A 15,627-nucleotide genomic window follows, 5' to 3' on the forward strand; every position below is an offset into this window, starting at 1 on the left:
AATTTCCTTTCTAAATAAGCTAAAGTGAAAATCAAACAAATCCAGAACCACTAAATCTGAGTATCTTAGAATTGGAAGGGATTATAAGAATCACTTAGTTCACCACCCTTTCCAAAGCAGAAATTTTCTTTAGGATTTAAAACAGTTTGTCTTGCACTTTCTTATATTGGAACTAGTTCTGCCATCTGAACTATGCAGATCAAATAATATCTTGTATCTCCATACTAACACTCTTCAAATGATGACTCCAATGGCAATATTACTCCGAAGTCTGCTTTTACTCAAGCTTATGTTTCCTAGCACCATCAACCAACCTTATTACGCTATATGGTCTCTTAAGCTTCACATTATAAAAGTCACCTTCTTTTGGCCATGCTTAATTTTCTCTTGTATAGGGCAGCCAATCTTGAACACAATACTTTAGTGTTTCATAATACTGAGTTAATTACTGACTAAAAGTCCCAAGGTGATATTCACATGAGCTTGTTTGGTGTAATAGCTTAAGGCAAAGGGGCCGATAGTATAATGTTATTCTCAAACATGAGATCCTTTGTCTCTTGCTACCTCATAAAAATACATTACCCATTAGCATTCCCCACTGGGTGTACTCATCACTTGCTAGTGACAAATATCAATGCATTTTCACTTGCTTATAAAATATAATTTGAAGTAAATATTTTGCACATAACTCATTTGTAGGAAAATTTCGTGGGAATCTCTACAGTGTCTCTACTGTAACACTCTAAACTTGGAGTATCAATAATAGTACTGACTGAAGATCAGTCATCTCTTAACAAAAAATGAACAGTGAACTCATCACTTTCTCAGATGGGCTGCTGCTGCTGCTGCTAAATTGCGTCAGTCGTGTCCAACTCTGTGCGACTCCCATAGACGGCAGCCCACCAGGCTCCGCTGTCCCTGGGATTCTCCAGGCAAGAATACTGGAGTGGGTTGCCATTTCCTTCTCCAGTGCATGAAAGCCTTTTAAATTTTTTCTGTGAGGAAGATATCTGATAGGAGCATATTAAACTTTGAATATTTATGGGAGTTAGGGTGTGAAGCTAATTTTAAACATGATAATCTACTTAAGAAGGAACACCTTTCAGGTTTCAAAAATTACTGTAATTTTTTTTTAAACACAGTGACTGTGTTTAGCAACAAGGGTGGAGAATTTTCCAAATATATAACATGGTGGCAATCAGCATGGTTTATTCAGGAAGTATCTACTGAACATCCAACAACCAACTGGTTCTAACATGGAGGCTTTCATTTTCCTCCCCTTCATGTTCTTGGCCATGTTCTCAGGTAAGAAAAGTTACATTCAATGGCTTTCTTTCCAACTCTAAATGTAAAGAATTAGAAATGTTGAGTGATTTAGTAATGTTTTGTCAGAAACCTTAAAACAGGAAATCTTTGTCAGAGGAATGAAAGAAGGTAATTACAAGCAAGCAACTTAAATATAGACCAAAGACACAAAGATAGTGACCAGGTAAGACAACAGTGAATAGTTTGGTGTCGCTTAAGAGCAGCAGAGGCCAACAAAAAAATAAAAAGAGAGAAAAGCAAGACATTAGGCTGGAAAGAAAATTCAGTGTGACAGGATCATGAGAATTCGTGTATATTCAAGTTCACATTCCACAAAGGATACAGTTTTGTGTGATGATCCAGGGCAGTGTGGTCAAATAGAAATGGGTTCAAATTCTGGCAGTTCAATTTTCTATTTATGCGCTTTAACTTTTAACTTTTAAAGGCAATTTAACTTTTTCAAGCCTCAGCTTTCTCATTTGCAAAAATGGAAATAATTATACATTTATACAGGCTATCACAGGAATCATGATAACATTAGCTATCATTACTTGAGATCTTCACAAGCAACTCTCCTTCAACATGCTTCTCTCTATTCTTTACCTCAATGTGTTGAGGTTGTCTGTTTTCAGAGATGTAAATTCCTCGCTAGCAATACATTTGTCAAGATAATAAATGATACAGAAAATACATTTCTTGAGGTAATAAAAGTATGATAAATGAAACCTATTCCACTGTACTAATATCTCCAAATTATGACCTCCTACTTGACCATTTTCCCCCTACATCTAGTAAAATGAAATAATGGAAGTAAAGTGTCTATGACCTTCAGCTGCTTAGAATGGGAACACAAGAAACAATGATTCTCATTGAAAACACTGCACTTATTTCAGACTGTTGAGTACAGGGGTAATCAGACCCATTCTATTATGGAATATCAGTTTACAGGGATACTGAAAATGAATTACATGTGAGAAAAGTTGTACAGAAGTGACATTTAGGGATCTGCTGAAGTAGTAGTGTCAAGAAATAAGAATAGAGAGTGAAGTGACGGAATGGGAGAAGGGAGGAGAAAAGAATATACTTTTCAGAAGAAAAAAAACATACAGCTGCCACTGGTCACTAGACCAGGTATGTTTCACAATGTCAGGTACCGTATCTCCTGTGTACTTCAGCGTCTCACTGAATGACATTTAGTCTATATTCAGTAGTCATTTGTTAATGAAAGAACATATATTAGTATCAGACATGGTGACTACATGGATTTAGAGGGTGAAGGAGAGAGAGGACTCAGGAATGCCTAGTACAATATAAAGCTGTGCCAATCACGTATTTAGAATTTGGGTAAACCAGAAAACTACAAAACCAAAACTAAAAATACTTATTTTACACAATTTTAGCTTAAAAAAATAGATGGATAAAACACATTCTTATATCTTAGTTATCTTTTTAACTAAAAATTCCACTCCTAGTTTCTATTCTACAAATTTATATTATCCATGTGAGAAATGATATAGGATAAATAAATGATATATTAGGGTTTTCATAAAATCATTGTTTGTAATATTAAGAGAGGAAAATAAACCAACTACTCATTGCTAAAAGACTGGTTAAATAAATTATGGTAAATGCGACAAATGAGATAGTATGCAGTCACTAAGGAAAATAAAGAAGTTGCTCTGTAAGCACTGATCTAGAAATTGCCTCACTGTAGTGTCAGGGAGAAAATGAGTAGAACAGCATATATGGTGTGCTACCAATTTTGTGGGAAAATATATTCAAATATGATTGTAAACACACAAGGTATCTTTGGAATGATACAGAAAACCCTGGGAAATGTAATTGTGTCCTAGGTAAGGATATGAGGGGATTGGAACAAGAAAGGAAGGAAAAGTTACTCTAAACTGTTTACACCTTTGTATTTTTAGAATTTGATGCAATTTACTTGTATGACCTATTAAAAAAACTAAACATAATTAACAAAAAAACCCCAGATTGACCAATTAATTTTTTCCATTTCATCCACATCTCTATTCTCATTGATTTTACTTGAAGTTAGTGCTGTTAATGAACATTTCTTAGAATTCATGCATAAACTCATCTCTCTGTCAAAAATATTTCTTTTCTTATCCATTTTTCAGGCTATGGCCTATATTTCTTATATGTCACCTCCTCCAGGAAGGAGCTATGATGCTCTACTCCTTGCTATCTTCCTCTGGGTCTATTGTCTAATTTACTTCTTACATTATAGCACTGATCATTCTACTATAAATTCCTATTTGCTTAGTTGTACCCACTATTACACAGACCCCTGTCAGCCTCTTGAGGGCAGAATCATACACGCATTGTTCAGAGTTGTTATCTCTAGATTTTACTATAGTTTTGGCATAGTAATGGACTCTCAATATATTTTTTGGTACATTGAATGAACAGCTAGAGTATACCCACGGGCCTCACCTCAGGCTATACCACAGTTGAATAAACCATGTTACTAACTGCTAAACTCCTATGCCTGGGTTAGGACCTTAACCACTATCAATGTAGAATACCACAGCATACTCAATAAAAAACAATTTATGAGGCATTTGATTTGTAGCTAAATCTAAAGACACACTTAAAGACACACTTATGGAAGTGTGTATATTCATGGAAATATAAAGCAGGACCAATTGCAAAGGCAAGTGAAATCCTAGTATACTTTCCAAAGGTTTGGAAGTTCTCTTAAGAAGGGAAATGACTGACTTTGAGACAGTGACAAGGGGGAAAGAAGATGACTACAGAAAACATGTATGGAGATGGGAGAAAGGATGTGGAAAGAGGGCTCATGCCTGATAGCTTTTGTCTGGAAAGTTAATGATGGCATCTTCTGTACAGTGAGGTTCAGTATGTGTATTCCGTGATGTGCTGAAAGCTTTCAGTTCAGTTTTTCAGTCATATCTGACTCTTTGCGACCCCATGAACCACAGCATGCCAGGCTTCCCTGTCCATCACCAACTCTCAGAGTCCACCCAAACCCATGTACATTGAGTCGGTGATGCCATCCAGCCATCTTATCCTCTGTCGTCCCCTTCTCCTCCCGCCCTCAATCTTTACCAGCATCAGGGTCTTTTCCAATGAGTCAGTTCTTCGAATCAGGTGGCCAAAGTATTGGAGTTTCAGCTTCAACATCAGTCCTTCCAATGAACACCCAGGACTGATCTCCTTTAGGATGGACTGGTTGGATCTCCTTGCAGGCCAAGGGACTCTCAATAGTCTTCTCCAACACCACAGTTCAAAAGCATCAATTCTTCGGCGCTCAGTTTTCTTTATAGTCCAACTCTTACATCCTTACAACAGGCATTAAGTAGAGGCTGTCTGATTAATTGAAAGTGAAAGTCGCTCAGTTGTGTCTGTCTCTTTGTGACCCCTCTTGGAATTTTCCAGGCCAGAATACTGTAGTGGGTAGCCTTTCCATTCTCCAGGGGATCCTCCCAACCCAGGGATAGAACCTAGGTCTCCCACACTGCAGGTGGATTCTTTACCAGCTTAGCCACCAGGGAAGCATTTGATTAATTAGTAATCCACTAAATCAGGACTTTAGGGTAATCTGAAAAGTGTTAGTCGCTCAGTCGTGTCCGACTCTTTGTGATCCCACGGACTGTGGCCCACCAGGCTCCTCTGTCCATGGGATTCTCACGGCGAGAATACTGGAGTGGACTGCCATCCCTTTTTCCAGGGATCTTCTCAACCCAGGGATTGAACCTGGGTCTCCTGCATTACAGGCAGGTTCACCATCTGAGCCACCAGGGAAGCTCAGGATAATGTGAAGGCCCAGTTCAAATAATTCAGACTCTGATTTCGAAAAGGGGAAAGATGACTTGACACCATTATTTTTGGAAACCATGTAATACAGTCAAGAAAAAAAGGAGGACTCAAAAAATCAAGTTATGAGACATAGTGGGAAGACTACAGCTTGGGGTTTGGTTTTAAAAGATCAAAGAGGCATTAAATACATGCTATATCTTGGGATGAATACTGTTGATTTTATATTCTTAAAGATAAATAATTTTGTTTTTGTCCTTATGGTTATCATTCCAGTATCTTCAACCCAGCCTTTGAAGACAAGTGTTTTTAAAGTAGGAGACAGTCCAGAACCTGCACTTATTCTAGAGACAGAAAATGAAGCTAATCAGCAAGGAGGACAAAAAGAACCTAAAAGGGAAACAAGAAGCAACACCCAAGGAAAACCAGGGCCACTCATTCTGCAAGGACAACCAGGGTATTCTATTCAGCCAGGAAAACCAGAAAATTTTAAACAGAAAGGGAAGCCAGGAGTTTTCAATCAGCCTGGGAGTCTGCAAGGGAATTCAGGACAATCTAACCAAAAAGGGAATCCAGAAGCTTCTAATGAGCAAGGAAAACCAGGGTCATCTAGCCAGCAAGGGAAGCCAGGGTCATCTAGCCAGCAAGGGAAGCCAGGGTCATCTAGCCAGCAAGGGAAGCCAGGGTCATCTAGCCAGCAAGGGAAGCCAGGGTCATCTAGCCAGCAAGGAGAGCCAGGGTCATCTAGCCAGCAAGGGAAGCCAGGGTCATCTAGCCAGCAAGGGAAGCCAGGGTCATCTAGCCAGCAAGGGAAGCCAGGGTCATCTAGCCAGCAAGGAGAGCCAGGGTCATCTAGCCAGCAAGGGAAGCCAGGGTCATCTAGCCAAAAAGGAAAGACAGGATTGTCTAGGCAACAGAGAAAATCAAAGTCTTTTTATAATCAAGAAGAAAGAAAAACTGGAGTCAACCCTTTGAATGACAATACAATGGAGATTCAGGTTAGTGTTAATTTCTCTTTTTTTCCCTCAGTCAGCTTACTTCAGTCATTCTATTTTCTAGTTAAAAGAATACACTGTACTAATGACAAACAGTTGGTGACAACATTGATTTAACAAAATGAGAGCGAACTGGAGGTGGTTACTTTCCTATATACCTATAATCATTAGGAGTGCCATGCTCTTCCATTCTGTCTCATTGTTTTCTACTGTTTTCCACTCAAGCCTTTCCACATATAATTGGACTAGCGCAGACCCTCAATAACTGAGTCCCCATCCCCACCAGAATTAACTTTCATGTCTATTTTCATCCTACCCATAATAGACAAACCACTTAAACGATATTTCTGAGTCACAAGTCTATCACTTCCCTACTGAAAATTCTTCAGTGAAACCACACTACCTAGACAATAAAACCCAAATGCCTGAGCATGGCACATAAGATTTTGTCATGATTAGACCTCAAGCCCAAGATTAAACATGATTGGATACTTCACGTCACTCTTGCTCACACAGCAGCCACATTGTACTGAATCCTGTAGTTTTCCAAGAATGTGTTCTTGATACTAATGATATCTTCTATCATAGAATGGACATTGTTGTTTACAGTTGACTATTATTCAATTAGAGCATTAACTTCTTAAAGAAAGTGCCATTTTAATTTCATTTATTTATTTATTTGGTCATGTGGCTTGCAGGATTTTAGTTACCCAACCAGGGATCAAACCCATGCCCCTTTCAGTGGAAGCCCGGAGTCCTAACCACTAGACTGCCAGAGAATTTCCAGACAAAGTGCCATTTCTTTTCAAACTTGTATTCCCAGACCCTAAAACAAGATAGGCATATAATAATCTCTCTTGAACTATTTGTCAGATGAGGAAATAAGTGGCTTGTATTTGAGAGGCATCACTGCAAACAGGTACATATCCATGACTCCTGTATTCCCTTCTAAGTCCTGCTATGCTTTGCCTTTCCTTGCCAGTCTCTTTCCCAACAGCCAGCTTTCTAATTCCATTCAGCAATGGCTTTGGACACTCCACTTAGTAGATTCAAAACCGTTTTCTAGAACACTTCCTCCACCTTGTTATCTTAATGGAAACTTCATTTTTTACCTCATAACGTGTCATTCATCAATACCCTTTCAAGTAGAAGTAGCCTAATGCGCCTTGCCCTTATGCCTCTTCTAGCATGTAGTAGTCATCTCCCAGGGACATCCCTGCTGTCCAGACCTTAATGCCATTACCTGCAGGTTTCTGAATGTTTAAATCATCACTTAATCTTTCTCAATTTTATATTCTTTTCTAAAATGAGGGAGATAACCCTGTCCAATTCACAGAGTAGGTGTGAATGAAAATAACAGATGTATATAAAATGAGGAGCAAACCTCTGTCATTTCCAGTGGTTTAGAGTTATCTGTCAACTTCCTTGGCTCTACGAAGTCTAAGCTCCCTACTAGAGGTACCCACCATTCCATTTAGTGCCTCTGCTCTCATTTGCTAGTCAAAGCTTCTTTATGTTCACAGCCTTCTGCCATCTATAACTCGATTCTGAGATATGCTTCAGGTACGATTATAGTTAACTTAACCCTCATAACCCCACATCCTGACTCATTTTCTTTTATGAAACAAGAAAAAAGAAAGGTTCAATAAGTAATGACCATGTGTGTTTTGTATTTGCCAGTTTGTGTACAAAGCATTCGAGTGAGGCAGTCTGAGATATATAGTAAGAGCAGACGTTCTGGAATCAGATGACTCCGTTTCAATCCCAGATTGGGTAGTTAGTCCATACATGATTTTGTGCATGTCACTTAAATGCACTGTCCTCCTGGAAAAAGATAAACTCTTCTTTCATACTGTTGCACAGATTACATTAAAATGTAAAGGGTCAACAAAATAATTAATTTAGTACAATGCTTAATCAGTAGTTAATGAGTAATAAATACATGTTTTATTATAATAACATAATTAGAGTATCCTATATTTACCTAATGGTCTTTCACATTACTGAAGACTGGCCGTACTAGCAACAAGAACCCAACTGGAAAAACAAAATGTCAATCTAAATATGAACCAGTCTGTGGTTCTGATGGAAAAACTTATGGCAACCTCTGTGCATTCAATGAAGCAAAAAGGTAAGAGGACTTTAGGTTTGTTTGTATTAGCAAGTACTATTCTGATCCAAAAGGACTAAACTATGGAGATGTCATGAAAAATATTCGTTATCTCTCAATAATACTTTGGATGTTTGTCCAAAGAAACCTAAAAGGACACTTGAACAGTAAAGTCAGTCAGGAAGTGATACATTCAGCTTTTTAAATAGGTGCAAGCTTATTACTGAGTCATTCACTTACCAAATATTCATTAAACATCTGCTACGTACCAGGCATTGTTCAAAGCACTAAGATGGTGAGCAAAATACAGAATCTCTTGCTTCCATGGAGCCTTCATTTTTGCAAGGAAAGGCAGCAGACAAAATATATTAGGGGGCAAAGAAGGATTATGAATCTCATGGATTACTGAGTGCTGACTACTAAAATATACTTTAAATGTAAATAATATTAAATGTTGGATTTGGTAAGCCAAATTTTAAGAGTTACACTCTTATCTATAAGAAATAAGATGACAAAGCCATTTAAAATTGGAATGTGTGGCTAAGAGATAGTTCAGCTTTCAAAATTAATGATTACATCTCTGAAAGGAATAAAGTAAAAATCACACTTCTTCTGTTTTGGACAGTTCCAGAATTTATTAAGGTTAATGTTAATGTAAATATTAAAGGTAAGTGTCCTCTATAGCTATAAAATATAAATTGGAAGGCAGACTGGACAGCTTCTCATTTTATAGATAAGGCACCTGGCCCAGGGACAGGAAAAGACTGCCACAGAGTATACAAATTCTCAGAGTACTCCATGTGAAACAGGCTAGCCACAGCCTAGGCCTGCCTTTCCCATTTGTCTCTTTATGGTCAGGCCACAATTACCTGGTCCTTGATTGCTCTCATTATCTTGTTTTCAGGTTGAGTAATGGAAAACTGAGTCTGAACCATGAGGGGAAATGTTAAGCATTTGTTACAACCAACTACCTGGAACCTCAGAATCCACTTTCAATTCTCTTTAAACAATGGATTTCCCTGGGAGTTCTACTGGGAGTTCTACTGAGGCCAGCAGGAGTCTTATAGATACAATGGATCTTACATTATTCTCTAGATTTTTCCACTGCAAATAAAGTCGGTTCCAGAGATGCTTCCAATTTCTGGGATTGTTTATTTTCTAGACTTTCCCAAACCTTGCACCTATGATCCACCTGTTCCCAAAGTGCCAAAATGGCTAAGACTTTAGGACCAGCAACTTCAGCAGCAATTTGGAAATCCTAATTAATATAAAAATCTCAGGATTGCATGTAAAAAATAAAGATTCCCCAGTTGAGAAATACTGGTGCTGTAGGTCTCTGCTAGAGCTCAAGAAAGTGGAGCTTGAAACCACATTCCAGGTGTTTCTAACAATGGTGGTCTCTGGATACTTGATGTAAAACTGATTCAAGATTTCTTAAGGATGCAATGATTGGCTTCAGAGGGTCTATGGAAATAATACACAAAATAAATTCTCTGGAAACTTTTTTCTTAAGAGAGCATCCAAACCTTTTGTTAATTTTTATTTTTTATTTTTTTTGGCCACTCCTTGTGGCTTCTGGGATCTTAGTTCCCCAACGACCAGGAATCAAACCTGGACCCGGGGCAGTGGAAGTGCTTAGTCCTAACCACTGGACTGCCAGGGAATCCCCTCATTAGATTCTTAAAGGGATATGTGAGCACAACTAGAGTTTAAAACCACTGATCTACAGACCTGAAACATAGAAATTTATTGTACTATCTGAAGTTGTGTTTGACGTCTGGCATCATCCCAAAACAGAATGCTTAGAAGAAATCTCACCAGGATGTTAATCATATTGGTTAGCAAGATGGGGCCCAAGAAAGGGAACAAGATCCAACATGATGTTGGGATCAGAGCTGGTGATAAGAATGGTTTAATGAAAATGAAGTCAGAGAGCTTGCACAAGCTCTGTAGGTCAGTGATAACTACAGGTCCTTTTATATCCACAGGAGTGCTATTCAACAGTAAGGAATTCATATGGCAATCTATGTTTGGAATATATGGGTAGACCCCAACAATCATAGCAGGATACAGACAATGGAATAAGGCACATGGTCCAGATGAAAATGTAGAGGGAAGCTGTGGTATCAGACATGATAAGTGGTTAAATCTAAGGAGAGAAAAACGTAATGTATCATGGTCTGGGAAAGTGAGGGGAAAAAAAAAAGATGCAGAAAGCTATCACTGTGGGATATGTGAGTCATTAAGAGGCATACCAAGGGCATTCAATTCTTCATATCTAATTGGCAATGAACAAACCTCAGAGATCAACTGTGGAATCCCCTCATACATCATTCAACTAGAAACTCAATCCCAAATTCAAATGGGTAGAATCTAAGCAAACTCTTATCTTGGACTTTTCCTAGTACTCTAGGAGGTTTCCTTGTGATTCTGTTTAATGGAAGATTAAACAGAGGGAATGACTGAGCCTGGAGCAAAATGCCTCATATTGTGGAACTAAATAAATTATTTTTAAATTAATATACACTTATATACAGAATAGAATTTAATGCTGGAAAATACCTCAAGACTTAATTACCATTAAGGTTAAATAAGTTAGTTTAGTTTTCTTTATTTGCCTGTGCCTCACAAACAAAACAATTCATATTGAACACAGACCTCAGACTTCAGACACAATGATGCCACTACATAGACAGAACTTGTAAATTTTTCTTACTTAAGTATAAAAGATGTAATGAAGTTCTATATCTACCCAGATTTGTTTTGCACACATGCACAAATAAATTATTTCTATATTTTTACTATCAGAATTATCTCAGGAAAATGTTCTGTGTCAGAAGCTACAACTGAGTATGCTCACAATAATTAGTCTGTAATATTAAAGAGGCATTTAATAATCACATGAAAAGACATTAATGCAATCTTTCAAATATACAGTAAGCATCTTGAGGGAGAAATTTTTAGACTTTTTTTTGTATGCAGGAGGGACTTAGGAAATTTGTTTTAATGAATAAATCATCGATCAATCAATTCAGGAGAAGACCAGTGAAACAGGTGCTATTCACTTCTCTCAATTGCCTGTATATTAGTGCAAGCTATTATTCACTGTCTTCCTCCTGAAACACTGCAAGATCTCCTTAAATGGTTTGTGTCCTTTTACTTTCCATCATAGAGGAGCAAGAGTGACCTGCTTGAAATATGCATTTTATGATGTACTACTGCTATCCTAGCTTACAACCCTTGAGTCCCTAATATTTAGGACAACCTCCATATTCTACCCCTGATCCACAGGATAATCATTGTCTTAATAGCTAGTTTGACTACAGCCACTTTTGATCATTCCAAAGAGTTTAGAAATCCTTTTCTAAAAACACTGCACATTCTTTTCCTTATCATCAATACCCTTAATCCTTAGCAGCTCATGAGACTAGCAAGTCCCTGGCTCCTTCCTGTCTGTTCAAAGTCATTGTCTGCCTGGAATCCTCTAACTTTTTCTGCCTAACCACAGAGATCTTCCCACTATAGGAATCCACGGATTACTTACAAATCAGGACCTGTGAATTTTCTTAGTCCTTCTGCAACACTGGAGTTAAGAACTTCTTGAAATCTACTCTCCTACCATCAGTCAGTTCAGTCGCTCAGTCATGTCTGACTCTTTGTGACCCCACGGACTGCAGTACGCCAGGCCTCCCTGTCCATCACTAATTCCTGGAGTTTAGTTAAACTCATGTCCATTGAGTCGGTGATGCCATCCAGACATCTCATCCTCTGTCATCCCCTTCTCCTCCTGCCTTCAATCTTTCCCAGCATCAGGTGGGAAAGACTCTTTTCCAATGAGTCAGCTCTTCGAATCAGGTGGCCAAAGTATTGGAGTTTCAGCTTCAGCATCAGTCCTTCCAATGAACACCCAGGACTGATCTCCTTTAGGATGGACTGGTTGGATCTCCTTGCAGTCCAAGGGACTCTCAAGAGTCTTCTCCAACACCACAGTTCAAAAGCATCAATACTTCAGCACTCAGCTTTCTTCATAGTCCACCTCTCACATACATACATGACCACTGGAAAAACCATAGCTTTGACTAGACCAACACTTGTTGGCAAAGTAATGTCTCTGCTTTTTAATATGCTGTCTAGGTTGGTCATAACTTTTCTTCCAAGGATTTTAATTTCATGGCTGCAGTCACCATCTGGAGTGATTTTGGAGCCCCCAAAAATAAAGTCTGCACTGTTCCCACTGTTTCCCCATCTATTTGCCGTGAAGTGATGGGGCCAGATGCCATGATCTTAGTTTTCTGAATGCTGAGTTTTAAGCCAACTTTTTTCACTCTCCTCTTTCACTTTCACCTAGAGACTCTGTAGTTCTTCGTTTTCTGCCAAAAGGGTGGTGTCATCCTGCATGTCTGAGGTTTTTGAAATTTCTCCCAGCAATCTTAATTTCTCAAATTGAGAAAGGAGTATGTCAAGGCTGTATATTGTCACCCTGCTTATTTAACTTATATGCAGAGTACATCATGAGAAACACTGGGCTGAATGAAGCACAAGCTAGAATCAAGATTTCTTCCAACAGGCAAAGGGAAAATTAAATCTTTCTGAGCATGAGTGAAATGAGTAGATTTCTATTAATATGGATGCTTAAACTAACACTTACGTAGCACTAAAGGCATCTTGTTAATATTTCCAAAGAATAATTTTTTTTTGCATTGAAAAAGCCCAGCTTATCTGGTAAAGTAAATAAAGCAAGCTGCAGAAAAGTTTGTGCTTCTAGTAAATACAAAACCTCTGGTTTACAATAGTAAAAAATGGCTGGAATGGGGTTCCAGAGATATTTCTACCTCTCGTTCTGTCCCCCCCCCCCAACTGTAGCCACATATTTAGCTTGGATACTTTTAAAGATCAACGCCCAAGGTCTAAGGCAGAGCACCTGAATCACGATCTGAGAAGGAGACCAGGTGCTGTTTATAAAGCTCCTCAGGTGATCACCATATCTATCAACTGTTTTTACTACCAAGGTTCTAGACTTTCCTTATTTTGAAGGTCTTGATAGTCTTATATAGCACTGGTCAGCTATTTTGTAGAATGTTTCTCATTTGAGATTTGTGTGGTATTTTTCTCATGAATAGATTGTGATTATAAATTATTTGAGAAAATGTACAAAAACTTTGAGCTGACTTTACAGTGCTGACCAGGTAATTCACTACCCTGAGTCTTAATTTCCTTATCTGTGAAATAGAACCAGCTGTCCCTTAAGTGTCTTTTTGTTGTTGTTTTCTGGAACACTATTTTTTCTTACCTGAAGTATGGTTGATGTATAACATATATGTGTTACAGCTGTGAATATGGTGTTTCACAATTTTTAAAGTTTATACTTCATTTATTATAAAATAATGACTGTACTACCTATGTTTTACAGTATATCCTTACAGACTTTTAGAAAATTTTTCATGTATTTTTTAATAGGAGGTAGATTATTTTATACATAATAGGTTGTATTAATACCTCTTAATCTTCTACCTCTATCTTGTCCCCCTTCTTTCTCCCCACTGGTAACCATTAGTTTGTTCTCTATATCTGTGAGTCTGTTTTTTTTTCTTGCTATATTCACTAGTTTGTTGTAGCTTTCAGATTCCACATACAAGTGCTATCATACAATATTTGACTTTCTCTGTCTGACATTTCATTTAGCATAATACCATCCAGGTCCATCCATGTTCTTGCAAATGGCAACATTATATTCTTTTAAAGGCTGAATAATACTCCATTAGGTATATAAACAGGACTGGGGTTCATAGAGACTTCACTGGAAAAGGGAGCACACAAAATTTCACAGGCTCTGGCACAGGGCGGAAGTAGTGACTTGACCAGGAGCCTGGCCTGGACCCACCTGCTGGTCTTGGAGAGTCTCCCGGAGAGGCGGCCAGAGACAGTAGGGAGCTGCAGCTCACCCTGGGGATGGATACAGTGGCAGCAGCCATTCTTGGGAGCTCCAGCGCTGGCAGGAGCCACTGCAGAATCCTCCCTTCACCTTATTAGTGCCAAGACCTGGCCCCACCCAACAGCCTGCAGGCACCAGTGCTGAGATGCTTTAGGCCAAGCAATTAACTGGATGCGAATACAGTCTCACCCTTCAGCAGACCACAGCAGAAAGTACTTCGGAGCCCACAAAGGCCTCTGGACACAGACGCCCTGCCCACCTAAGAGCCAGGACTCAGCTCTATTTATCAGTGCGCAGGAGCAGTCCCAGAATCCCCTGGGCCCTGGCGCTGCCCTCCAGGAAGCCGGCCCATGCCTCTGGAGCAGCCTCACCCTCTAGGGGGCAGACACCACCACAATCCCATAGCCTGCAGACCGGCCTGCCCACAGAAAGTCAGACCCTGCCCTGGAACCAGCTGGGCCCTGGTCCTGCCCGACTGCAGTTCAACACAAGCTTCAGGATACCCCAGACCCCAAGTCCAACTGTGTCAGGAACCAGCCTGGCACTGACACTGGCTCTGGGACCCCTGGGTCCTGCAACCAGACTCTAGGACTCAGCTCTGCCTGCCAATCAGCCAGGACCTGGCTTCACCCACCAGTAAGTAGGCGAGCAACAGTCCTGGAGTCCTCAGGACCCCAAGACAGCACTAGTCCTAGGGCCCTCTTGTGACCCGGCTCCAGCGCAAGGCTGGGCCTGGGGCCAGCCCCGCCCACAGACCGCCCACACAGTCAGCTTGCTGCAACGGAAGGCCCACCCCGCCCTCAGAGAGGGAAGCCCTAGAGCACACAGCCTGGGTGATGAGAGGGGTGTGTGCTGCTGGGATACCTAGGACTTCTCCAGCACAAGGCCAGTTCTCCAAGGTTAGGAAACCTACAAGATACGTAAAAATACAAACAAAATGAGCATTTTCATAAGTGATTTTTTAGACCATTGTGCTTTTATAGTCCTTTAAATATAAAGTAAGCATGAGAAACATGGTTTCAACGCAAGAGTGAGGTTGTTTTGTTGTTTCTCGGTCACTGTGTGCAACTTGTGGGATCTTAGTTCCCTGGCCTGGGATTGATTCTGGCAGGAAAAAACACCAAGTCCTAACCAATGGACCACTGGGGAGTTGTGGGTTTTCTTTTTTTTGGGGGGGGGGGGATTCTTTTTTAAATCACCCCTTCCCTGGCCCCCAGAAGATAAACAAAACATACATTTTCTTAACTTTTTCAGTCCAAAGCTATTTCCTTTTTCTCATAAACTTATTTTTATTTGGGATTATTATCCCTCCCATATTAGTGTATGTGTGTGTGTATATATATATATAATTTTTTTTCCTTCTACTTAAACTGTTTTTAACCTTTATTTTTCCATCCTCAATGTCCTCTATCAGCCAGTGATTCTGAATTCCCACAGATCTCTGTCTTAGCATGTAATTATATATAAATATATATATATATATA

General features: G+C 39.4%; 1 protein-coding gene across 1 annotated transcript; it reads left to right on the forward strand.

Annotated features, from left to right (window-relative positions):
• Positions 1-1,256: 1,256 nt before the first annotated feature.
• On the forward strand, positions 1,257-14,732 carry MARCOL (MARCO like). The gene is made up of 4 exons (XM_043913848.1): positions 1,257-1,305; positions 5,383-6,104; positions 8,111-8,232; positions 14,327-14,732. The coding sequence occupies exons 1-4, from the start codon at positions 1,257-1,259 to the stop codon at positions 14,730-14,732; spliced, it is 1,299 nt and encodes a 432-aa protein (XP_043769783.1).
• The last annotated feature ends 895 nt before the right edge of the window (positions 14,733-15,627 follow it).

The sequence above is a fragment of the Cervus elaphus genome, chromosome 9 (assembly GCF_910594005.1).
Source record: "Cervus elaphus chromosome 9, mCerEla1.1, whole genome shotgun sequence".
In the NCBI taxonomy this organism is placed as follows: domain Eukaryota; kingdom Metazoa; phylum Chordata; class Mammalia; order Artiodactyla; family Cervidae; genus Cervus; species Cervus elaphus.